The sequence below is a fragment of the Sebastes umbrosus genome, chromosome 2 (assembly GCF_015220745.1).
Source record: "Sebastes umbrosus isolate fSebUmb1 chromosome 2, fSebUmb1.pri, whole genome shotgun sequence".
NCBI classification, from domain to species: Eukaryota; Metazoa; Chordata; class Actinopteri; order Perciformes; family Sebastidae; genus Sebastes; species Sebastes umbrosus.
The window spans coordinates 5,896,203-5,923,646 of NC_051270.1; the positions used below are offsets into that span (position 1 = coordinate 5,896,203).

The window sequence follows — 27,444 nt, forward strand, 5'->3', positions numbered from 1 at the left end:
AAATATTTCACATTTTGAAGTGTTTTTTCTACTCAAGACTTAATAACTCGATAGACATTCAACAAAACTTTTTTTTTCCATTCAGCGGATAATGTGACTTCTGCAAAAAAGTAAGGCTGAACGTGTAACAAATACGCAGGCCTTGAACATTTCAATGTATTACAAGAATGAATGTGTGTAATTGATCGTCAGTAAAGCCACATTCCCCTTTGTTTCTGTTGCTATGCCAGTCAGACTTTCCATTTACACAACAGGAAGATTTACCACTCAAAATGTCTGGTATTAGATTTCAGATGGAGGGAGACAAAAGCAGGATCTTATTTCTAGCTGGCGACTATCGATCGATACTTATATGATATTGAGATAAAAGACTAAAGATTGTATTGCAGTGTATAAGTAGTTGGTCCTAATTTTACAAGAATTATCAGTGGGCATATTTTTGACAAACAAGACAGGTTAGATTATAGGGCACATATCATGAAAAACTCATTTTTTCAGTGCTTGTGCACATACATTTGGCTATCTGGAGTTCCTACCAACCCACAAACTGTGAAATAAGACAACCCAGTCAGTTGTTTGTGGGCTGTCTAGATCCAAAAACATGTGATTCAACAAGCCATTCAGATTTGGCTTCCCTTCATATGTCAGGAACTGAATACTGATACTGAAAATACAAGTATGAACCTGAAAATGAGCTCATTTAATCCTTTAGTGACTGTCTAATTGCATGTGATAACCTGAATAATATGCCAACTAAACAGATTACTGCAAAACCTCTCACAAGCTCCATCATGCAGCTGAATAACGATTGCACTGTACCTGTAACACAAACACCGGTGAGCCATCCAGCTCCTCCGTTACGCTGCCGTAGTACTCGTTAACGGTGAACACCGGAGCCTCGTCGTTCTTGTTAACCACGTTCACCGTCACTGTTGTGTAATCCTCCCACTTCCCATCTGAAGACAGGACGTGAAGCTTGTACCTGAGCAAAAGTTACAGCTTTGTCAGGGGATTTCACAAAATACGATCCAAATTGGATTGGTAAAACGATACTTGATTGAAATTATATTAAACACTGAAACTACAGAGGTATAGTTTATTTTTTAAGTATCAAAAGTGGAGTTTAAAGCTATAGCATTTATAGTGCCAGAAGGTAATACAACAGGGGAAATAACACTGTATATTTGAGGTAAAATCCTTCAGCATATATTTACTTGAGTTAAAAAGTAAACATTGTGTCTCAAAGGATTCTTCCCTGGAAGGTGTTCCTACCTTTTGTTCTGTTCATAGTCCAGAGGCTGGGCGATAAAGATGGTGCCCACCTCTGGTTCCACATCAAACACCCCTCCCGTGTTCCCTGATGTGATCTGGTAGCGCAGCTTAGCGTTTCCACCTGCAGAACAGGGAGAAGATGAAGGTGTTGAAGGACAGTTTGTATAAATGAACCTTAGTTACTGACAAGCAGAGTATCCTAAGTAAGTCTTGTTGGAGCCGTGAAAGCTTATCTGTTGTATTTGTACCATGAAAGGGCTTTGGTGGATTGGAAGTCCCCATCTAGTCCATTGATGTCTGTTTCTGCCAATCCGCCAATCTGTCTCCATTAACTGAGATAGATAGCATCAGTCCGCTTTAGCTGGTGGACTGGAATCAGATATTGCGTGTTTGGTGTGATCTGATTGTTATGAGTCTTTAAAGAACAAGCAGCATCAGCCCTCACAAAGGTGGAACTGTTGCGTTAGAATAGCATCTTCATGAAAATGAATCCATTAAGAAATACAATGTCAGAGAAAGAAAAACTAAAGCCTGTCAAACGATTTGTATTGCAATGGATGTCTATACCTTAGGTTTTGCAGAAACAATAACCTCACTGAAGTGTTTTCTGTCTGGTAATGTTACACAAAGACCGTGTTCAAGGTCATCTTCGAGTGGCATCTTTGCAAACAACACAGTTAGTCCTCTCTTTAGTAATTAGCACCCATGCTCTTCAAACATGACATTTCTTCAGTTTAAGTTAAGCCACCGTTTTGTTTCTATGAAAATACATAAAACAATGACAAAGTAATAATTCCCTTTTGATGTCACTAACAAGATAGACCATGATCACAACACAATGCAAAAATAAAGGAATGTACTTCCATTCGATAGAGTTATTCTTCAGAAAATAATAAAGCATTTTTTTATAATAGGAACATCCATACTCTACATGTTAGAAAATACAGCATTAAATTGAAGTTTTAAAAGAATTTTGATTATTTGTATAAAACCAATATGTTTACTTTCATAGGAAATGCAAGTCTTAAAATCATTATGAATCATAATAAGGGCATTAATGTCCGGATAAAGAAAAATCTGAAATTTGTTTCCAAACACATTATTCGTGTTAGAAAATAATTGCGGAAAAAATGTGAAAAGACTGAACTATATAGTACTGAATTGGGGAGTTAGACTGTTTTTGTGTTCAGGATTTTTTGGGCACCCTGAAATTATGGCTCAATGATGCACTGGAGCCATCCTTAGCATAACACCTCCCCCCAACACTATATAAAAACTAGAGCACATAGCACCAGTGGTTCTTCCATTCAGTCGGCAGTTACAACACTTATTTACCACAGCCTACAGTTTGCTAGCAGTGGTGTACTGGCTATCTGGCATACCAGGACAGATCCCAGTGGGCCGTCAAAAAATCCATTAAGTTTTGACCCTGTGTGTCTCTCACCGGTCCTCTCTGTGTGCCCGTCGTACGGGGAGAGCGTGCTGTGTGCGTGTTCCAGGACTTGGTTCAAGTTTTGTTAACCTGTGCTTATGTCATAAGCTCCGACATAGCTTACTCTGTCACTACTATTGCGGCTGTAAAACGGTGGATAAATGAGCCGCGCGATTGAATTATTTTATCCCCATCCAGCCAGCCATAGGGCTTGGTTTTAGCGCCTTCAGCGGACACGCCCCCAGCGTTGCAGAACAGAAAAAACTGCTTATTTTTTCATGATGTTGAAACACAATTTTATATACTTGGCATTTTTCATCATTCAAATTTGGCTGGGTGGTTAATGACACATTTTTCTGTGGTGTGACAAACTCAGAACACATATTTATTTTTGCTTTACCCGCACTTTAAGAATCAATTTGATAACAGTAAGTATAAACACCTCCTGGGTAATGTGGGCTTAACTGTATCAAAAAGACTTTGTTAATCCAAATGTCATATCGTCTGCTGCTAAGGCTCTGTCTGCAGGTTCTGGAAAAATTAATTACCATTCAAACTTGAAGCAATTCTGCCTTCCAAAAGCTGATAATAATGGCATTTAAATTGTGTTTCTAGGGTGTACGATGGATTCAAGGCCAGGCAGACTTGAGGAAAGTACTGAATTAAAAGTTCACATATCTTCTAAGTCTGCAAGAGAAAAAAAATAAAGAAAAATCCATTATCAGCTTCCCCCCAATACAAACAAAACTATATACTATATACATTACACTTTCAGTGTAACTGTTTAAATATTGGATGTGTTCAAATAGCAGAAAATCACACAAGGCATTCACAATGGGTACCTACGGTACAAGGTCCTGTGTGCTGAAGCATGTAAACACTGCATATACTGCTGCTTTTTTTGCAGTGTGCTCTAAGCTTGATTTGAAAAGTTCCATTACCATACTTGTCTAGTAAACAACACTGAGCTTTCTTTAGAATTTAAGAAGAATAGTGTGTTGAATAGTCCTGAAGTGATTAAGATCCAGCGTCTTTCATTGCCGGAGTGAGTGCCACAGCTAAAGTGAACTTACTAGCAGACGAATAAGATGGAATTCAATTTGATGGTGTTTATGTTGACACAGAGGTATGCAGAGATTCACATAAGTAGAATTCATATGGCTTCCTGACAACATACGGGCCAGGATCAGCGTTGACGAGGCTGTTGAGCCAACTCATTCTCACTCCCTACTCGTCTAATACCGCTGCTTGGTCAGTGCCCCGCGGCATCGGAGACCAACGCACAAGGTACCCGTCTTGCGTTACTTTTGGACGGGCCGGGGACGGCGTGTCAATATACGCTCGTTACATGCATAGTGTCCTTTCAAAATAAATTGGAAATCCATTATCACAGGATGTTAGGTTTAGGCAACAAAATCACTTGGGTAGGATTAGGAAACGGTCGTGGTTGACGTTAACTTCACTGACTAGTGACTCACAGGGCTGATGATACTAACGAGTCGCTTGACTAAAGACTGACATCACAAAATAAGTCACGTTACTTTTAGTTTCACACGGGACATGAACTCTGGTCTCTTGGTTGAAAGTCTTGTGTTTGTTTCACCCATCCTCCACCTCTCCCGCCCGTCCTGAATAGACTCTTTCGCTATTAATACTACGTCAATTGCTCCGACCGTCGAATAACACCACGGCCGGGTTTACAATGGAGTTAGTTGAAAACCCAGTTTGTCACATACTTTTGCTAAAGGGTGCGTATGTCTCTGATGCCGAGGGGCACTTACCAAACAGCGGTATTTGACGAGTTGGGAGTGAGAACGGGTTGATTGAGCATGGTATATAAACTTAGAATCTAATCAGATTTTAGGACTTAAAGCAGTAAGGTGTCGTTACTCTGCCTCCCAAAAGTGATTTTTCATTGAATAATGAATAAATCCATTTGTTCCAAGTCATCTAAAAACCATATTGCTGTAAAGTTCCCCCTCCCCTCATCTCGAAAGTTCTCTCCCCACCTCGCTTAATAATGTTTTTTTTTTTTTTTTTCAGAAAGCTGTGCAAAGCATCTTTAATAGTCTATTATGCTGATCAACAAAATGTTCCCCCTCAATACAATTACTGGTAAAGCGAAGGTCTGCATCTCAATCACCATTGCATCTACCACCCCTCATGTTGATATGAAAGGGAAAAGGATAAACCTCTGAAGACGAGATGAGATTCACAGCTTATTAGCAAGATGAAAGTCAAGGAAGGAGAGAGGAGAATGCAGTAATCCAGATCGTTTTGTACCGTCTGTCTGTTGGCATTTTAAATGAGACATTTGGGGATATATGCAATTGCATCCCTCTTATTTTTTTCTAGTTTTCTCAATCTCTGAAGTATTTAGAAAAAACTGCTGAGACCCTAAGGACAAAGGAAACAGCACAAGGGGTAATACAATGGTTAAAATAAACAAACAAATGGAGAGAAAATTAATGTTTTTTTCCCAGTTGTACCAATTTCAAAACTCTTTTCATCTCCCTCGGTGCTGTACTTTACTGAAACTGGAGTATACAGCCAAGAGAGCAGGGGGGGAAAGAGACACACTTATTCACATGCACATAAGAGCGCACAAAACCCGATACTGATAGACCACAGCGTGGGAAGGACACTGTCCCTATGCTGCTGACGTGGATTCAATGTTCTGTCGTGTAATGTCATTTACATGTGCAGCATAGCAGAGCACAAGGAACAGCCTTCTTACAGCCAACATAAACAAGGCGATGATTACGTTTACCGATTTATAATCTTACACTGGACAGCTACGATAATACAAACATGCAATCAATTTCAAAGTGGCCTTTAGAACAGCGGCTCCCAAAGGTTTCCTCCCAGTGTTTACGTTTCATCACATAAAAAGATGAAGGCTAAGTGGTGCATAGATAGTGGTTTGTTTGCAAAGCGAGGACTGATTGGAACATATTGTGCAAACCGATCAACAGCTGTTTAGTGGAACATGCTGTCATGTGGCAGGAGTAGACATCTTTTGGATGAAACAGTCGAATCCTTTGAAACTTCTGTGCGAAGACAGCAGCCACCTTGCAAGCCAACAGGAGGTGAGAATTTGCTACTGAAAAGATTTGGACCCAAGAATAAACTACTGTAATAAACCAACCAGTTAGACTGTTATCAGGTCATTAAATGTGCATTATCAGTGGTTATAAGCCTTATAGATGTGGGACAGTAGGGCCCTGCTACACCCACTAGTAGGTTTTATCATAGATTCACATGAGCGAGCACCATAAAAAAGAATAAAAGAAGACAACAGCGACCTCTAGTGGCTGTAGTATTTATGAAGAGCAAAAGCGGAAGTCAGGCGCTCTAGTATAGATGGCGTGAAACTCCATATATGATGGAGGTTGGGGGCGGTGGATGGGACACAAATGTTAACTTATTTCTTCTCAAAACATTATTAGTTATGCAATTAATGTCATCTGAATAAAAAAAAATATTATAATTTTTTAGGAAAGTTACAGTTAATTTGCATATTGTGTAAAACAAAAATAGACAGAGCACATGAGGACATGTGTGTCTGCTGCATCTGTCTGTCTCCTTCAAAATGTGAATTCACAATAGTGTATGATACTTTAAATTAGTTTATTACTTTCTATTTTAATCTATTTTAACTGCATAAGCTGCAATTGGGTGCTTTTGACTGAGGAAGTCATTAGGAACAAATGGATTGACAAAGTCATGAATCGCAGGGATGATAGAAGAAAGCACCTATGAGGTAAAGACTTTTTCTCTCTCAATTTGAGTACACACAAATCCATTGAGTTTGTTTTTGTTGCAATTTGTATGAGGTTACTTTAGGTAAAATGCCCGGACTAATAGTCAATTAGTCAGTACCACCACCATCTTGATTATGTGACCTGCAATAATACAAACACCACAGATTCAGTACATTAGTCTGAAAGGATGTCATATTTTAGGACTAAGAAATTCAACTAGAACAACTAGTACTAAGCCGACTCGTTTTGGTACTATAGTACTTGTACTAGTATTAATACACTACTACTACTAAAGTGAGTATATTTATCAATGAGATGTCAACATTCTAAAAATTATAGGTATGTTGCATACATGCTTCTATACTTTTCTAAATAAAAAAAAAGAAATGCTTGCTCTAGTATCTGACAAAACAATACTACCACAACTGTTTTTACTCATTCACAGCACTATAATCAAATTATTATATAATTAAATTACCTGTTTCAATGAAAAAGTCCATAGAAATGTGAGGTAGTATTTTATTAGGTTGTCAGGGTTACAAGGACCTTGATTATGTCCCTTATTGTATGCGGGTCCAATATGGTGGGAAAGTTTCACCAACTGCTGGTGGCTACTTTGAAAAATGGCTGCCACGGCCACCAGGATGCGAGTTAGTGATGACCCAATATCGAGTTTTGTTCCCAATATATCCATCAACACATCTGCCGAAGTTGGTGCTTTTATCACAAAATGAAGAACTGTTATGACATGTTGAGCTATGCCGCCACACTATACTGTACATCTTCAATTCTGCCTCTATGTAGTGGTCCATACACTGATATTAAATGGACTGGTAAGGAGCAGTTAATACATAATATATGGTGTATACTAGCTGCATCAGCTATGCAATATGCACAAGCATCGTCCTCATTACTGGCAGCATGGAAATCCCTTCCCCGACCTTCTCCTCCCTCTCATCCTCCAACAACTTAACCTTACACACAATAAAAGTAGAATAATCAAACATGTCAGTGTGTCAGCATCCTCCATCTCTGTCGGTTGGTGGTAATAACTCTATTCTGGACTCCAGCAGGTTTCTTACACTCACACAACTAAGTAAGCAAATAGGTGTCCTTTCATGACTTTATGTGGGTGTATGTGTAGCTGTTGAAGGGTTACTTATCACAGGTGCACATCAGGCATCTGCACTCTACTATATTAAATGCTAGATAATATGAGAGTTATACCTCTATCGTCTCTATATCTTCACATTTACAGTGCATCCTTCTCTCTCTCTTCTTATTTCTTTGAGCATTTTCCTCCTTGTGTGTGTGTGTGTGTGTATAGCAAAGACACCAAGGCCAGAAACACACTGTGTTTGAAGAAGCATTTGTAAAAACTCCCAGGAGCTGGTGTCAGCATGAGTTTCACTACTTAGTTAGGTCAATCAGGGGTAGAGTGAGGTGAGTTGAAATTTAAAGTATATTTCTCTGAGGGTTATTTTGACAAATTTTGGATGGAAAGCGAGAGGTAATGAGACCTTTATGAGTCCCGATATTGACTGGCTCCGGCTTTCAAACACCTTGCTTACAGGCAGAATTCGATTGGAGGTTTTTGCAAAGCAAAAACACTAGCAGCAGTAAATACGTGAACACCATCCCCAGGCTCTTACTGGGTGAAATTCAATTGGTTTGAATGATGATGACAGCTCAAAGTGCGGGTACTCTTTTCAATCCAACAGTGACTTCCAATTTCTCTTTTGTTTTACACAGAGGTATTGCTTCAGTCGGGAGAAGTACAATTTTCACAGGTGAGCCATAACAGGCACATAATGGTCCCCAGATGTCCACCATTTGATCCAGCTTAAAAGGTACAGAGTAGTGTCTGATAGTGTGAGGGGAAGAATTTGTACCCATCAGCCTAAACTAAAGGTGCTGTTATTAAAGGCAGTTAAGGCAGCAAGCCGACTAAAGCACCTGAATGGTAGAAGAACACTTGTCCACCACTACACGGACACAAGTTCATTATGATTTTGAACATGAGCCATGAGCAATAATTAGTCCCAAGCAGTTTATAGTTAGAACTTTTTCTTTCTTACTTCACACACACTTATATTATCCCTTTGCTGGAAACTTTGGTTGTTTACAGGAAAACTCCACATGGCACCTTGAAGGTTGCTGCATTTTCAGCCTCACTATTCAAGAAACCCCGTAGCCATTTCCAGCTAAAAGGCCCTGATTGAACCTACTCTACACTACCTGTCCAGCACCAAATGACATAACGGGCAAAGTTAGCAACTACCTGGTGAAGGAAGCCCAAAATATCTTTACTGGGAGTTGGTGGCGACAAAATGAGAGTTTAATATTGGACTCTGATTCATCATGTGGACAAAAACATGACTCCAATTAAACGTTGGTCCATGTAGGCTGGAGTGTATGTGGGCAACTGTTTGCCAACACGTTAGCCATAACAGTTGCATTTATCCAGTTTGCTCTGTTTTGATGGCTAAATAAAGATCTATCAGCCCTACTTCCCCAAGTCCTCTCTGCTCCGATGAAGTGAAAACATTTTCTGTTGACTCTCTCTCAGCTGTATCTTGATGTCTGTTGCAGTGACCCCTCTGTTACGCAAGCCCTAGTCACTTACAATCAGCAATTCTCCTTTGATGTTGTTGTTGATCTATAACTACCAGACCTTTTCTGGTCAGAGTTCTACCCGGTTACAAGATGCCTTCTGATAGTGTAAGCTAGTGCAAGGCTTTGAGAGACGTTTCATTCCTCAGAGTAATAATGGTCTTGTCTTTTCTGTCATGAGCTGACATTTGCCTCTGGCTATGGGAGACGAGTGTCTCGTCATGTTCCACCATAAACCTTAAATCTCTGTATTTAAGGATCCCGGCAAGCTCTCAGATCCTAACCAGGTCTCTTAATTTGTGCTTTATTAAAGGAAAGTCTACTGGAAAGGTCAACCAGTTAGGCCTATGTAACTTATAGAGGGTGTTTAACCCCCTGAGATCTGCAATCCCGACTGACTTTACTGTCTTTCAGAGGCTGTAGCAAGTTCAGTTATCGAGCTACAATGAAGGGACTAAACTAGAAAACCCAAGGAATCATGTCATGCTAGCTTGTCGGGAAGGAGGTTAAATAACGCTACAAAGTTCTGCTAAATTTTGGCGAGGAAAAACTGGCACAGACATTTTCAAGCCAGCCATGCAGCCATGTTGAAGCATGTGCCTTCACGTGAAAGGAATCACTGAAGCAGTTGACTAAACTGAAAACCACATTCTCAAACTTGGGCTAAACACAGTTTATTAATGTTAAAATGTTGCAACAAATTGGAAAAATAATAAAAAAAACTCCAGGGACATGTGCCAGTAGGGCTGTCGCCAATTCCTCTGCGGTAATGATGATTGGCTCAACAGCGCGATATGCGGTGTCATTGCAATTTAATTAATTTTTTGCAAATTATGTAATTTATCCTAATTTTAGTGCTGTATAAATAGGCTTTATTGTTAGACCATGATTAGGCATATTGTTGCTTTTGAAATGACAAAGATGACTGTTTTAAAACTAATGAAAAACTTGTTTATTGTTAAATGCAGAATGCTGAAGGGCAATGAGGCGCAGTGTTTATTTTTTCAGCTGAGACGCGTTGGTTGTGTCTGGTTGCTATGATACGGAATAAGCGTTAGAAGTAAAAATGTCGCACGAGGTAGAGTACTGGTTCTGGATGAAGGTATGCTGAAGCACGTAGGGAGAGAGAACCTGCCGGTCCATGGGTATCAATATCTCCTTCATTGTTGTTTAGCACTTGAACGTATAGGATGTGACGGGTGGCCGTTGTGGTATTTGTCCCGCCCCTCCTCCATTGTGATTGGACGGCGGGGTAAAAAAGTGACAGCGTTTTACCCAAAGTTGAACCCTCTCAGTAACCAGAAAAAAAAACACCAAACGTGCAGCGTTCAGCTCAGAATAGAAGCTCAGCGCCTCGTCATGCTGTTGCTGTTTGTAGCATAGTGTAAATATTTGCTCGCCATCCCCTACGGCTGACGTGTAAATAGCACGGTATTGCAATATTGCAGTTAATGCGACGGCCCTATGTACCAGCTGCAGTCGGCGACATCTCAACAGTGAGAATTGTTTGACCCAGACGGTGAAGGTACACATTTCAGCGCTTGAGAGATTCTTTCTTTGCCTTGTATCAAAATGTTATATTCAATGGGTTCTTCTAAAGTGGCTGATTCAAACTCACACACTGCTGCGGTTTTATGACTCAATGACATGTTTTGTAGTGCAAACCTTTTTTCCCTCCCTCAGAGCAAAAGGGGGTCAAACAAAAGCAGGGAAGTGAAAAGTGATTTTTTCTTTTTTTTTGAGTGAGGAAAAAGAGAAACACTCTAGCAATGTGCTTGAGTAAATGTGCTCGAGTATGGATTTACAGTACTAGCCCCACCACCACTCCTACACTTTCCATTCTGTATCCACATCGCCCCGTTCCCAGAAACACACGTTCACATATACACATTCCTTTATCCATGCCACCCACCTTCGTCCCCGTCGTTGGCACTGACGGTGAGAATGGCGAAGCCTACGTCAGCATCCTCATCCACATCCACCTCATAGGATGCCTGTGCAAACGCTGGCTTGTTATCGTTCACGTCACTGATAAAAACGCGAACATATGCTGTGTCTGAAAATAAAAAAGATAAGAAAGAGAGAGAGAGAAAGAGTAGAAAGGCGATTATAAACATGAGGTTGTTCTTATTCTGTCAACGTGAACATGAACATCTGTCTATCTCCCTTTAAGAGATTTAGTCACTTTTCACCAGCATGCACACTAACACACACGCACATACACAGATGGAAAGTAGACATTTCTTCATGCACAGACAGAAACAAAAATAACATCCTTTTTTTTTTTCTTCCATCCACCGTTGTCTGCCACTTTTCTATTACAACTGTCATCCGGCTCCACTATTTCGGTCTATTTTACCATTAAATCCGGCTGTTTCTTTTTCCTTCAGCATCCGACCGCGGGCTGAAGCAGAGCACAAAGCACCCTGGGGGCATCGGTGTAAGGCTCGGTAGTTGAGCAACCCAACATACTAAGCTTCCTTTGATATCGCTATCAAAACGAGCATAATCTGCGATACACGCTTCAAGATGAGATAAATTATTTAAGCCAGGGTGGAAGAGATGTTATACAGTTCAGGGCACAGATAGCAAACTAACACAGCCCTTGGAGCTATAACAAAACAAGTCGCAGATGCCAGGGCTTTGCACGTGTTCAGAATCTTTCAGAGAGAGAGAGAGAGAGGTATAGGGAGGGATGGAGGAAACACAGAAAGTGGATAAGCAGATGTAGCAGCCATCCCCTCATCCTCCCTCATGTCTGTTAATGCTGCACCAATGTTTTCACACTTTCACATACATGTATATGCGAAAAATCCCACCCCTCCCAATCCCATCCCCCACACTAACTTGTAAGTAGCAGGAGAGCCTGATAATTGCCTGTGAAAACAGTGTTTATCAGGGTTATTTTTGTGACCACTTGACAACATTCTGCTGTATTTAGTTTGCAACTTGGTGCTGATCATGTGTGTCTGTCTGTATGTGTAGTAGGGGTGGGGGAAAAAAAAGATTCACCTATGTATCACAGTTCTTTGAATATTTAATGCCAGAATCTATATATTTATTAATTTGAGTCTATGCCGAGGTAGAAGGACGTTACCACTTTCATTGTTGTAGTCTGAGTAACGCAACGTTATATCTGTTCTTTATCCGTCAACCAAAACAAACCGCAGCAAGACGAAATGAGAATGCAGCAAACGGCGGAGGGTCTGCACGGATACGTCCGGCACCCTCACATGTTAAATCCAAAATGGTAAACACTATACATCCAGTTAAGTATGGAAAGCATGGTTTCGCACATTGCAGGGAAAGGAGAGCTAGACATCATGGCTAAAGCTGCATATTAACTTTATCGGAACTTTATCGTATTGCAGTAACGTGCGGTCAAGCCAGCCGTCACTAGCATCTCCGTGGTCAAATCGGCCGACGCTACAACAGTAGAGCACCCATATACTGACATTTATGTTAAATGCATTCAAATGGCCCTGATAGAGCTGACCATGGATGTATTAAGAGAACGGAGCTGACGGGAGAGCTAGCGACGGACTTGAAGAAGTTAGCGGAAGTATACACATCCGGTTTTCAAAATAAGGTGTTAACAAAAGGAACTGTATGTACAAAATACATATATGGAAATAAGATTGATTGGATTATATTCACCAGAAGTATAAAACATGACATCCCCCTTATAAATTAAAAAGAAAATACCACTAATTTGTGAGGGAGACGTCTTTATTCTTTGATTTTTGGGTTGCTGGAAAAACTTTAATAAAAAATTCCTGACAATGACTGACATATATGACTAAATGCATAGTGAAAATAAAAACTTTGACTGTATTCATTTAGATATTTTCCAAATTAAAAGTCCCTAGAAGTGTATGATTCAAATTTTTCCCATGGTCTAGTGGTAAATATGTTAACAAAAAAAGTAATAAGTCATAATATCGAATCACAATACTTGTAGAATTGCAATAATTAAAAAATCGCAATAAATATCGAATCGGCACCCAAGTATCGTGATGGTATCGAATCGGGAGATACTATAGGTGTATGGTCCCAGCCCTAATGTGTAGATGTGCAAATATCATCAAGCCTTCCTCTCTTGTACTTCTTTTCTTTTTCATTCACTATTTCCTTTTTCCAAATGACACATGAGGGTTTGCACCTTGGAGCTTTTGAGTAATGTTTAGCCAATTTTCTGTGCATAAAAAGAAAAAAGCGGACAAGTTATGTTCAGTATAAATTAACAAATATTGTCTTACAAGCTTCCACTTTAATTGAAGGGTTGTTAGGAGAAATCTAGAGGAAGACTATTTTGCTCTTGAACAGGACACACGATAAAAGGGAGAAATTAGGAATAGGATATTCATTAGCAATTTCACTTAATTAAATTCAAGTGAACGCTTCAAGTAAACTAAGTAGCCCATTAGCTTCCCAGAGGACTCTGGTGGAAACATTTTGGGCTGAAGATAAAATTCACCTCAGGTTTGCCAGTTATCACAGTTACCAGAGTTTTATGTTTTTGAAAAAGATTTTTCAGGGGTTATCTCAAATACGAAGCTTATCGAGCCATGCAGGTGAAGTATCCTCACATAACCAAGGAGATATCAAATGCAGTTGAGCACTCAATCAATACTTTCTCAAAGCAATAAAAGTGATGAGAGCTGGCAGCTCTGCTTTATGCAGCTGTGGGTGCTAAAATTATCTGGACGCAGTCTGCTGGTGAGAACCGCAGCAAAGGGTTCATTATGTAAAATCCTATCCATCCATAAAGGTAGTTTTTAAATTCGTTAAATTCGGCATGGTGAACATTTTTTATTCAGCCAGTAAAACCATGGGACCATCACGCTAATGTGTCACAAACGTTTAACTGAATGCATTACCACCATTGTTTACTGGAGTTAATGAAACCCGTAATAGTAATTATTTCTGTGAAGTTCCCTCATAGTTGGAACTTTATTGTACAATATACAGAAGCACACAAGCGTTTTAAGGAGTTGTCAAGTCAATACAAGATAATACACAGATATTATTGGACACCATTAAGACTCAACAGAGTAGGGTTTAATAAATAGCAATTTATGTAAGAAATGTCGGAAGGCACTTTTATACAGTGCATTTGGGAATGCCCAGTCATCCAACCCTTTTGGAGAACAACTTTGGAATAGTTGAGAAGCTGGTTGGGAAGGAAACTAACATTATCTCCATGATTGTGTTTATTAGGGGACAGAACCCAAAATACAAAACATACCAAGTGGAGAATGTTCAGTAATCATAGTAGGTATCACAGTGGCTACTAGGACAATACTTAGATACAAGAAAACACCCAAACCTCCAGAATTAAAAGAATGGGCAAACACTATGATAAAAAAGGCTTCATATGAAGGTATGCTTTACAGGATACAAAAACAGAAACAAGTGTAATTCACAAATTTGGGATTTTTGAACTTATATAAGACTGATTGATAAGACTGTATAATATGTTCTTCCCTGATAGTATTTTTTTTAACATAAGTGTATTATATTTTTATGTATATATTTTTTTTATTTGTACTGTATTTTTTGTTTTGTTGTGGCTTCTGACACCACTGATGTTACATGTATTGTAAGCAATAAGAAATGTCTCATTATATGAAACACCTTACTGTCATATATCAAAGATAAATATACCAAAAAAAAAAAAAAAGTAGTTGTCAAGTATACAAATATATTTTAAAGTAGGCTTCAATCAATCCAAATAAAAACATAAGTATATGTAATATGATTAACTAGAAAAGTCCACCTAGTAGAGTGCAGATCTCTGCCAGATGTGTCTCCTCTTCCCTCCCGAACAAAGAAGAGTTGAATCTAACTCAATCTCCCTCCCGGCTCCCTTACAGTCAAGATGGCAGCAAAGATAACAAAAACAGGGATTTATTCATCTCCTATTGTGCCTAACTTTAGTGGATCATAACATATCAGGTAAGGAATTAATTTGCAGATGCTCCAGTTCAAAATTAAACCAAAACTTTCAATGGATGCCAGTTTTTGAGCCACGATAAAGACCAAAATGTGGCCTGCAACAGACTAGGTAGGGCTTGTTTTTTGTCTCGCCAATTGCCGGAAATGCCTTTTGCTACCGAAGCAGTTGTCGATCACTTGCAGCCCATACTGGCCGGTTTACAGGTGTGAGGAGTCAGCAGTCAATGACAGTATAAAACAGTTAATAAAATAGGTTTTTCAAAAATTGTTAATCACTGCAACCACAAGAGGTCCTTGAGCAAACAGTCATAAATGAGCACAAATAATATTAGGCTGATGGGTCCAGTAGGATGCGAGATTAGCCGTGGACAGACATAGAGATAAACACACACGACCGAACGCATAATCTCCCAGGTTTACGCCACTAGACGCATGGCCATAGTTTTTGTGGGGTAACTTGTTTTCAACAGTGGATGCTAATTCATTTATCTATAATTTTAGCTTGGTTAAGTACTGAGGTTCACCAGGTGGTAAAATCAGATGGTACAGGGGAGTACCAACCCAATTCAATCAATGGTCACCAGTATCATGGAAAGATTTTCAGACTGGAACCATTTAATAGTGAAAAAGTTTTTTTTAATTGGAGATCAGAGCTTTGAGAGCAGAATTTGATCATTTGTAACAAAAGGAAGCTGAATAGGAGGAGAGAAAAAAACTTCCTTTGATTTAAGGAGCGTCAGGGGATAAATCAGATTTATATCAATTCTATCATTTCAAAATGAATTATTAATGATTTTTGGATGAACAAAAAAAAAAATCCCCCCATTTCATCAGCGACTGAGGGGATAGTTTGGTATTCTGCCTTCTTTTTAATGAGAAACACTACATGCCACCCTGGAATGTTGCCATGCTTGTATAAATCAGATTTTAATTTCTGTATTATTTGTTGGTTTCAGAGCAGAGAGCAGTGATTTTCCTTCAGCCCTCTTCAGGATAAAGGTCAGCAGCTCTTCAAGATGTGGTGAGATTTTTTTCATTACAGGTTTAACAGATTGTTGAATAAAAAGTTAGTCACGCCACAGTGAGATAATTTCCCTGTGGTAATCGTTATATCAGAGCTTGGCAACAATTACAATTACATATACTCCTGAGTGTGTCTTTTGACGTGTGAATCTGTGTTAAATATCAGTTAATTTGCCTATCATCCATCAGTCTTCATGCTACCTCATTCAATATTCATAAAGCAGGAAAAAAATAAAATAAAATGACTCACACAGCTTCACTGCAGTCTCTGCTCTGCTTAATATTTAACTTCTGTTTACATTGCCACAAATTTCGTAGTGAGCCAAACCTAGAGAGAGGATCTGTTAATAATCTATGATCACATTTATTACAAATATATCCTGGTCTGTCTTTGCTGTTTATTCAACACCTCTCTCCATCCACCCATCTGTCTACAACATCTGCTCATTTCTCCGTGTCTCTCTATTCTACCGTTGGAGCATGTATGCATTTCATCTGGCAGCGAATGAGAGAGAAATGGAGAGATGGAGCAAGAGAGAGAGAGAGACTGAAAGAGAAAGATGGCCTTTGGTCATTCAGTTGGGAGAGATGAGCAGATGTGGGGAAAGAAACAGAAAGAGGAAAACAGAGATTATTGCAGCCTTGAATGAAGATTTGGAACCTTAAATGAAGTCTACAGAGCAGCTGTCTTCAGCTCTCTCCCCTTTTTTCTGCTTGTCCTCTTTTTCAGTCAGTATAACGGCATCCGCCATCGCTATATTAACTGGATTACAACTCTAATATCAGCAGAATCTAAATTATTTCTGCAATTACATCAATCTGTTTGCAGTTTTACATTAAAGCTAATGATTCAATAACCAGTCTAATTAACTCTTGTTTGAAATGAACTGCTACTACAGATCATATCTTAGAGGTAATATAAAATTCTGACAACTTGTCAGCCTGGTGGTGGTGATCTTTGGTTGAGCATTTTTCCTTATGTGCAGTCGGTGCTCGCGGGTGGGCCGCTTCTTCATTTTACTACTCGGTGTAACGTGACTTTTTCTTGCGTACTGTCACTACTCACAAGCTGCCGGCTCTCTTCTCTGCCCTCTCCATATCAGGGTCTCTGGGAGATTCATAATCATACGGCACAGCGCCAGCGTTTTTGTGCTCATAAGCCGTATGATCATAAACAATGTGTAAACAATGTGGTGAGCATCTAGACGAGCAGACGCACGGCACGGTGGAGGGTGGGTGAGAACGACGCTGCTGTAATTTATCAATGTCCTTCATGTCCCTTCTGTAAAATAATTAGTGAACTGTCCGTCATAACTTTTTTAGTTGTGAACAAATATAATTAATAAGTCAAACGATTTCTGAATCGGCTCTTTTGATTTATAGAATATGATTTTACAGGGCAAACATTACCAGAATAATTCAATGTTCAGTTGAAGGCTGTGATATGTGTAATCCATAAAATAATTATTCAACTACAGTAAGTTTTGTCTTAAAGCTTTTTTGGAGTTATGTATGAAAATAATGGTCCAAAATTATGTAAAAATTGCATAAAAAGTCTTAACTTAGGCGACTGCAGTATTACTTGATACATAATGATGTGAAAAATAAAGGTGCAGAAAAAAATCAAGCACACAGCTAAAATGTACATTTGCAGCAGAAGTGGTTGTGCTGAGGAGCTCAGAGACTTTTAATGTGGCAATGTCAAAGGATATCATGTTTCCAATAAGTCTGTCTGTAAAATATCTTCCCTGCAACGTTTGCCCAGCCTAGGAGCAATGGCAGTGCGGCAGTGGAGCACAGAACTGGACTGACTCACTACAGAGCTCTGAACTGCCCCCAGAAGCAGCGTTAGCTCGAGAGTGGTTTGCAGGGAGCCTCACGACATGGATTCCTTGGCTGAGCTGTGGCACACAAGCCATGCGCGATGCCAAGCCTTGGTTAGACAGGTGTAAAGCCCGCCGTGATTGGACTCTGGAGCACTACAAATGTCTAGGCTGCAATGATGAATCATGCTTCACTATTTGGGAAGCTGGGGTTGGCATAATTATGTCAGGAGAACACTACCTGCCTGAACGCACAGTGCAAACTAGGACGAATAATGGTCTGGGGCTGTTTTAAGGGAAATCTTAACGCTACAGCATACAATGATATTTTAGACAATGGTGTTCTTCCAACTCTGTACAGTAACAACAGTTTGAGGATGACCCTTTCCTGTTCCAATATGACAATTGCATTGTGCAAAAAAAACAGGTCCATGAAGAGAAGTTGTTGTTTTTCTGGCGTGGAAGGACCCTGACCTCAACCCCATACAACACCTTTGGAATGAAGCAGAATGCCGATGTGCGAGCCAAGCCGTATCCCTAACAGCAGTAGCCGAATACAGAAGTGGTTCACCTTTTTGTAAGATATTGACGGATATTTTTCCTATCCTAACACTGAGGCACAAGATGTAAACAAACTGTAAAAACACCACAGCAATAAGAACTTAACCCTTTAACACTCCGAAGGCCTGCCGGTGGGCCCAGCCACTATTCTGTCTTTCAGGAGTTGTAACGGATTTTTAAGCTAGAGTGAAAATACTGGTATTATTTGAAACTAAAAAACCTAAGGAATCGATTGGTAGCAACCATGTCATGCTAGCTTGTCGGGAAGAATGCTAAATAACGCTCCAAACTTACACTAAATTGGCGAGGAAAAACTGGCATGGCCATTTTCAAAGGGGGTCCCTTGACGTTTGACCTCAAGATATGTGGATGACAATGGGTTCTATGGGTACCCGCGACTCTCCCCTTTACATACATGTCCAATTTATACAACTAACTTCATGCAAAAAACATGCAGTTATTTGAATGCAGTATAAATGTGTTATTTTTGTCTATCTTAAAATGGTGTGTTTGAATATTTCTTCATACTGGGGTCCCTAAACAGTCTTAGAAATACATAAATTAGGTATCACTGTAAAGCTGATGGGGGCGGAATGGTAAGGGGTCAATCAGCAATTCAGTTTAAGGTTGTTCTGTGCCGTGTCAGCCTTACTTACCAGAGTTGGGCTGTCCATGTTTGCCGGGCCGCGCTGACTCCCAGCCATCCACAGACTGAACCTCCAACAGGTAGGAGCTTTTGGTCTCGCGGTCAAACACAGTCTGTGAGTAGATGAATCCCAGCTCCGGGTCGATACGGAAATACTGATGGTCTCCACTGCGATCCTCCAGCAGGGAGTAGGAGATCTGGGCGGCGGGGAAAGGGAGGGGGGTTGAGGCAGACACAATTATACAGAGAGCTAGGTGCTAAAACACTGTTAAACGGCTCATTTTCACAGCAAGGAAGAACACATTTTAGATAATCAAAAACAGAGGGAGACTGAAAATAATTGCGTGCACGTATTCAAAAAGGAACAGAGTTCTAAACATCCCTTTTGAGTGACCACACTGAAAAAGCAACATCGCCACTTTTACCACAGCGTGTGTGCATGTGTGAGTGTTTTCACCTTGCCATTAAGACCCAAGTCCATGTCATTAGCTGAAACCTGGAAAACCAAAGTTCCTGATTCTGCCCCTTCGGTGACCGAGGCCTCGTAGATGGAGGAAGTGAAAAATGGGACGTTGTCATTTACATCTAGAGAAGGAAGAGAGAGGGTGCTTAGGATATACCAAATAATTATGTTTCTATTATACTGGATGTGTGGTGGATTTGATAGAAACGTCATAGATGATTGATGGGCTTTTTGCAAGGCTCAAATTGCCTGCAGCACTAGGTGGTAGCATCCATCTAGCAATACCCACACTTGTTTATTACCAACATGTGGTTGTTGGTGGCAAAATTATCAATTTAATGGATATATTAACTTGCTACGTTTTTGTAAAGTAATATGTCAAGTAGCAACTTTCATTTCATAGATAAAGCTCCCAGAGAAGTCATATAAATAAAGGTTATTACTTGGAAATGAAGTAGGGCTGTCAAAGTTCATGCAAAACACCACAAAATTATTAGATACAAGTATAGATTCTGGCATTATATAAAACTATAAAACCTGAGGAATCCATTGGTACCAACTGTGTCATACTAGCTTGTCACGCAAGCTAAATTTTGGTGAGGAAAAACTAGCATGGCCATTTTCAAAGGGGTCCCTTGACCTCTGACCTCAAGATATGTGAATGAAAATGGGTTCTATGCGTATCCACGAGTCTCCCCTTTACAGACATGCCCACTTTATGATAATCACATGCAGTTTGGGGCAAGTCATAGTCAAGTCAGCACACTGACGCACTGACAGCTGTTGTTGCCTGTTGGGCTGCAGTTTGCCATGTTATGATTTGAGCATTTTTTCTATGCTAAATGCAGTACCTGTGAGGGTTTCTGGTCAATATTTGTCATTGTTTTGTGTTGTTAATTGATTTCCAATAATAAATATATACATAAATTTGCATAAAGCAACATATTTGCCCACTCCCATGTTGATAAGAGTATTAAATACTTGAAAAATCTCCCTTTAAGGTACATACAGCCCTAAAATAAAGACTATTAATACTACCACTACTACTACTACTTACTCAAACTTCTGCAAAAAACAAAACTAAACTTGAACACTACTACTCCCTTACGCCAGAACGCAATGAAGCATTATACTGCACTGGCCAATCGAACATGTGCAAGTGCTCCTTCCTTCCTTCCTTCCTTTTCCTCCTTCCTATTTCTTTATAATGTGAAAGCCACATTCTTCATGTTTACCTTGTTACTATTGTAACAAAAGATAAAAGACTTGTTTTTTTGTGAGAACTTTCCAGGGTTGTAAATTCCTGCCTCAGAGTATTATAAACCGCTGAGTAGTGTTTTGGTGTCTAATAAGGCTTCACACTCTTTGATCTGTTTCTAAAACTGAACTTCCTGGATCATATTTCATGTCTCACCAGTACCTGAAGCAACACACCCCCACCAACGCACACCACCCACTAGGCTTAACTACATCAACCGTGTGCCAATAGCATTTCCTTTTTCAAATCATTATATTTCTTTTTTTCTAAAGCCTTCTTAAAAGGAAGGTAGTGAATACATTTAAAGAAAAAGGCTGCTTTTTGTTGCTGCATATCGGCCTTCAGAGAAGCTCCTGTTCTCCTTACGATGATGCCCTGAAGCATCCTGGACTGTGGTTGATTTTGGACCTTCATCAAGAAGCAAGCCTACAGCTAAATATTGGAATAAAGGAGTAGAATATATTCCATTTGTATACTGTTAAGATCTGCTAGTGGAGAAGACATGATAAATGAACTGCAGATGTCTCCTCCTCTCCAAAACAAACAAACCTGGTGATTAAAACCGATACAATCCCTGAATAAAGAAGTTTCACGCTAAAAATCAGTATTTTTCCGAGGCTGTTCGACGGACACGTCATTTTTTACGGATTTCTCTAGGTTTGAAAACTGTTGGAAACATTTGGGATGATGTATAACACAACTCAACACAATATATAACTCTAGTCTCGTCGTTTTTAGACATTTTAATGCGGAAAAGATACATATTATACCTTCAAAGTAATTTTTGCTGTTGTGGTTATTCTTCCAAGCGTTGTCGGTGTCAAGAGGGTAAAAACATGCCAATGCAGGCCAATTAATAATGGACACACAATGAACCTTTTCTTGCATCAATTACCTTCAACCATAACAAGAGAGGAGAGACAGTTACATTATTCAGAGAGCTAAAGCAGGTAGTGCCAAGAACCAGCGAGACAGACCGTGAACTCTGAAGTTTGCCCGGAAATCAGAAGACAAATTTCCACATAGTTGATTTCAGGTCAAACTGCATTACAGAAATGAATTGACTAGAGCAACACATTAAATCTAATGCTGCTCCATGTGCCATTTTTTCCCCCCGAACCTTTCTTCTGAGTAAATGTCTTAATCTGTGAATTAAAAATGGGGCCTTAAATCCATTACAGACCTCCCTCCCTTCCTTCCTCAGCCGCGATGCCTCTGGAGGAGTCAAAGAGCTTTCGTATTAAGAGAGATAAGCGAGAGGAGGGGCGAGCGGAAAAAAAAAGGAGAAGGGGAACTTCGAAGAGGGACAGAGAGGCAAGAGAAGGGAGAGGGTCTGTGTGAATTAATTATTTCTCACTGGATTAAGACCAATTTGATGAAATGGGGTATGCGTGCATGTGTGTGTGCGTGCATGCATGTGGCAAGGGGATTAAATGCAGGGGAGTCTGAGGCATGTAGGGGAGGCAGAGCTATTTTGAGGAGCAAGGTCATGGTCTAGCAAACACCACCATAGTAGTAATGATGGTGACTTAAGCCTAGTAACCATGGGCTAACCGAAACAGAGTTACTAAAGTAATCATACCTTGAAGTACCAAATATTAAACTCATGTTCTTTAGCCAAAGATGAGAGATAACAGAGAGTTTAAGAGAGCGACTACCCTGGGAGTCCCAGGCTGGGGCAGTGGGGTTAAGCATATATGTTGCAATCTTGGGACTCATCACACTCACAACAGCTGGCGAGCTCTGCAAATAATTTGGATTTGTGTAGCTTTGCAATCCAGGCTTTAAATGACTCCAATTGGAAATGAGAACGCAACTGGATTTAGAGAGCGCTACGATACTATTGACCCTTCTGTTCTTCCCAAATGCTCATCATTCTCTCTCTCTCCATGGCCTCAGTTGTGGAACAACCGTTGCGTTGTATAAGCAGTTTAGCAAGAGCTAATACAGTGACACTGTCCATGTTGAGTAAGGAGGATAAGAATAATAAAAACAATAAGCACATAGACAATAATTACTGTAACAGCTGCTGCACAGCTGTGGGTCGGGGCCGGGCATTTTGAGGGAGATGAAGATGAAGGGAAAAGAGGAGGAGGAGGATGAAAAAAGGAAGTTTGGTAATATGTGTAATTTAGTTAATTGTTGTTACAGCAACATTAACTTTATTCTACATGATAATGCTATTTTTTTTAACCAGCGGTTATGGGATTAATGCCAGCTTGGCAGAATAAAGCTCTGTCTGTGATGACAGTTCGTAGTACTACACTGAAGGTCTTCCCTTTACTCTAGTGACTCTCTTTACAGCCATCTGAAGTCAGCAGGTATTTGTTCCATCTGCAGTCTCTAACTGGAGTAATGTTGCGCACCGTTAAGCCACAATTACGTATGGCAGACCCGCTGGGTATATTTTGTGCAACCAGCATCAGTATGTAGTTAAATAGCCACAGAACCCCCCGTGCTTCTGTGCACATCAAAGTTGTGTGGTTTTGATTAATTATTCTACACAGTTTATCCTGCACATCACTCGTGTTGGAGACTGACAAATTGACAACAGTTAACGCAGCTCCTCCAAAAATTGTGAATCGCTTAAACCTTCTCACTACGTGTAAAACTCCCTAAGGACCGTTCATTCTGATCCCAACCTGACCCTGATGAAGACCACGAGCCGAAACGCGTTGGTCTCAAAATATAGTTGTTCTTTATACTACAAGTGTTGCTGGAGTTTTGACCTTTTCTGATCCCGACCCATTCCCAAGTGCGCCAAGGGAGCCTGGCCATGAAATTACAGGAAAATAGAGCCTGCGGTGTCCTCTTGTGCACACAGAGAAGCAACTATCCATCGATTTGTGGAAGTAAAGAAATAAAAAACAAACATTCTGCGCAGAGAAAGTAGTGACAGCTTCTGATTCCGAGGACAGGCAGGATGCACATCTGAAACATGACTCATCATTAATAAGATGTTGAATAAAACACCTCAAAGTAAGTGGTAATCAGCCCATACTTGTCTGTATGTCTAAGAATTTATTTTCTTAAATACATACAGTATATATATAAATAATCGTGATTAATCTCATGATTGTTCATAGTTAATGGTGCATAATTGCAAATTAATTGCATTGTTTTATCTGTTAAAAATATACCTTAAAGGGGGATTTGTCAAGTATTTAATACTGTTATCAACATGGGAGTGGGTAAATATGCTGCTTTACGCAAATGTATGCATATATTTATTATTGGAAATCAGTTAACAAAAACAAAAAGAATGGCAAATAGTGTCCAGAAACCCTCACAGGTACTGCATTTAGCATAAAAGAATATGCTCAAATCATAACCTGGCAAACTCAAGTCCAATAGGCAACAACAGCTGTCAGTGTGTCAGTGTGCTGACTTGACTATGACTTGCCCCAAACTGCATGTGATTATCATAAAGTGGGCATGTTTGTAAAGGGGAGACTCGTGGGTACCCATAGAACCCATTTCCGTTCACATATCTTGAGGTCAGAGGTGAAGGGACCCCTTTGAAAATGGCCATGACAGTTTTTCCTCGCCAAAATTTAGCCTAACTTCGGAGCGTTATTTAACCTCCTTCACGACAAGCTATTATGACATGGTTGGTAATGGATTCCTCAGATTTCATATGATACCAGTATCTTCACTCTAGCTATTTATATATTCTCTTTGTGACAAAATGGACAGGTGGCGTGAAAGCATGTGAAAAGCATTGATTTCCTGAGTCTCATGGCCAATGTGTGAGAGTTGGCCGCCCTGTGAATTCACAAACCATTAGTAATGAATCAAAAACACATTAGGTGATAATGCTGGAAATGTATAATGTGCGTCAGTAACATGTTCTGGGATTGCACTTTTATAATATATGAGCTTCTAGACCTTAAAAGGGTCCCGAAGCCATTCAGTCTTTGAATAGGCATGGAGCCCGATGCTGCTCCTGTTTTTGTTATTTATATTCTATAAAGTCCATTAAGCCCATCTTGTCATATCTTTTATATTCTACCATTAGCTTATAGCTCAGCCGTCAAAAAATTAATCATCAAACAAACAACAACAACCTTAAATAGTCCTACTGCTGGTCAGTATGCTGCAGTGACTCTTATTACATGAAGTCCTACAAAACCTTTCACGTTACACAACTGGATAAAAAAGGAACACGATTGGATATTTTCGTGACATACTTTTTTGTGTTGATTAAGCGATATTCATCTGTCACAACAACATATATATTCCTTCACAAAACTTTTGTTTCTTCTCAATACTTTCTGTGTTCACCCAAAATACATGTTGTGCGTCTTTGAAACAGCATCCTCTTGACTCCAGTATCCTTTAGCTTCAAAATATATCCTTAATGTGACAATTTGTTTGATTTTACACTTATTAATGTAATAACTGTGCTTATTAAGCAATGGTGCTATGTTTAATGTTATGGAGTGTTAAGAAAACATATTGTATGAAAACGTGATTCACGTGAAATGCACAACTATTACACAGGAACACAATGATGACAGGAAACAATGTAACGTATGGTGGAGGAATCAAAAAGGCTCACCTGTGACGTTGATGTAGACCGTGGTGAAGGCCGCCAATGGTACAGCAGCGACATTCTGAGCTCGAACCCGCAGCATGAAGTGCCTGGTGGTCTCGTAGTCCAGGGGCTCTGCCACGAGGATGGAGGCCGAACCGTCCTCTCGGTTGGGGGTCAAGTAGAAGCGAACTGGCATGTTGGTCTCTGGGACCATGCCGTCTTCCAAGTTGTACGTTACCCTGGGATCCCCAAGAGGGGAGGTGGCTTTGATGTTCTGTTTGGAGCAAAGAAGAGGATTCAAGGTTTCAATATGATCACTAATTTTAGCTCTGTGGGACTTAGTGATGGTTTACAGCCAGTACTGGTCCCGGTGAGAAGTCGTGGCAGTTGTTGTAGATGACATGGTGTAACATAACACTACACATGACAGCTACCCTGACTTCCTGGGATTCTGTTAGTCATCTTACCCAAGAAGTGAAGAAAAATATAGACCTAAAATAACCTCGGTGTCAGCAGCAGATAGGTTTGTCCTGTGTCCATGCTAGCGAATACCAGCCCCGTCTCCTAAAATATACAGTATGTTCCCATACAACGGAACTGCAATGTGAATTAAGTTTTGAGGGAAACATATTTTTTTCACAGATTATGTTTGTTTTTGACGTATCACAAATATGTTTCGTAATGATAGTCTATATAGGGAGGAGGTCGGTGTGATGGATGTGATGGAGGCCCTGACACACCAAGCCGACGGTCGGCCGTCGGACAGTTTGGGGCCGTCGGTGAGCGTCTGTCGGCCTAGATTTTGTGGTGTGTCCCGCACCGTCGGCTCTAGTCTGCCCGTGTTGGAGGTTTTTTGGCTGATTCAGCACGTTGAATCGTCGAGGAGCTCATCAGTGAGAGAAATCCCTCTGATTGGCTGTTCAGCCTCAGCAAATCGGTGCACAAGAAGAGAAACGGATGTGAGGAAAGCAAGCAAACGAGTAAAGTCAGGATGGAGCACACAGAAGGCTTTTCTCATTTTTCATCTTCATCTCATCTGATCATTCCAATACATGGATATTTCACAACGACATGATCATTGGATGTAAGTTAAGTGGTGAGTGAGAGTGGTGTGAAAATGGTCAGCAAACGTCGCTTTGTTTCATGTATGTATCATAACAACGGCTTGTATACCTGCTGTCCTCAGTCTCCCGGTTTCCCCTTTTTGAATGACGAATACAGCCAGGAGACCACGGTTTGTGTCCCGTGTAAAATTAAAGTCAACGTTCACTTATTTTAATTTGCGTCCGTAGTTTAAATAACGTAAAAAACTTAGTCATTTTAAGCCAAACCATGATGTGACGTTAACCACATGTTTAAACATGTTCAAAACTGCGACCTCGAAAAGTAACTTAGAATGCACTTTAGTTGTATGGGAACATTATTTTGTAGGAGCCAGGGTTGGGGCATACACGTGGTCATGTAGACATGGGCAATTACTTTGTTTAGTTGTCTTACTTTTGGAATCCGTTTAGTCACCCATGATCACTCTATGGTGTAACTGAGAGATGACTAACAGAACACAATCTTAAATACAGACAGTAATTTGCATTTGACAGAAATTATGCAAGTTTCCTCTTATCAATTTCGAGAGCTGGAAAAACTGTTGAATGCCAGCGATGATCCTAAGGACAGAGACAGAAAACGAGGACAGCTGCTGCTGCTGAGCTTCAATGGAAGTGTGCTTATTCTAAATAGTGGGAAATGATCTGCCCAATAGAAAAAAAAGTGTTTTATAGCCCATGATAATAACACTAAAATATTAAGGCAGTAAGTTTCAAACTGTTAGACTAGACAACAAGCCGCTGAGATCCTGTGGGATCAAAGGGAAACACACTCTGCTCTTCATTCTGCATTCTCCATAAACTAATTAAGGAAAGGCCATTCACAGCTGATGCCATATACACCCCAATTAAAATCAAAAATGCCATCTCAGACGTGATGCGGCTTGCCTATGGGTGACCTAGCTGTATACATTCAACCTGCAAAGCATAGCAGTTACAATAATGAGACACCCTATCGGGTATGCAGAATTGGCAAACATGCCTGCCTGCT

At 40.1% G+C, this 27,444-nt stretch overlaps 1 protein-coding gene across 1 annotated transcript in view; it reads right to left on the bottom strand.

Annotated features, from left to right (window-relative positions):
• The window catches only part of si:ch211-186j3.6 (neural-cadherin), a 338,768-nt gene that overhangs the window by 150,399 nt on the left and 160,925 nt on the right, over window positions 1-27,444 (bottom strand). The window contains exons 13-18 of the mRNA XM_037746583.1: window positions 25,375-25,624; window positions 19,550-19,677; window positions 19,103-19,289; window positions 10,994-11,137; window positions 1,273-1,393; window positions 820-982 (exon numbers count right to left, since the gene is read on the bottom strand). Of these exons, the coding sequence (XP_037602511.1) occupies window positions 820-982; window positions 1,273-1,393; window positions 10,994-11,137; window positions 19,103-19,289; window positions 19,550-19,677; window positions 25,375-25,624 (993 nt within the window). The remainder of the gene's footprint in view (window positions 1-819; window positions 983-1,272; window positions 1,394-10,993; window positions 11,138-19,102; window positions 19,290-19,549; window positions 19,678-25,374; window positions 25,625-27,444) is intronic.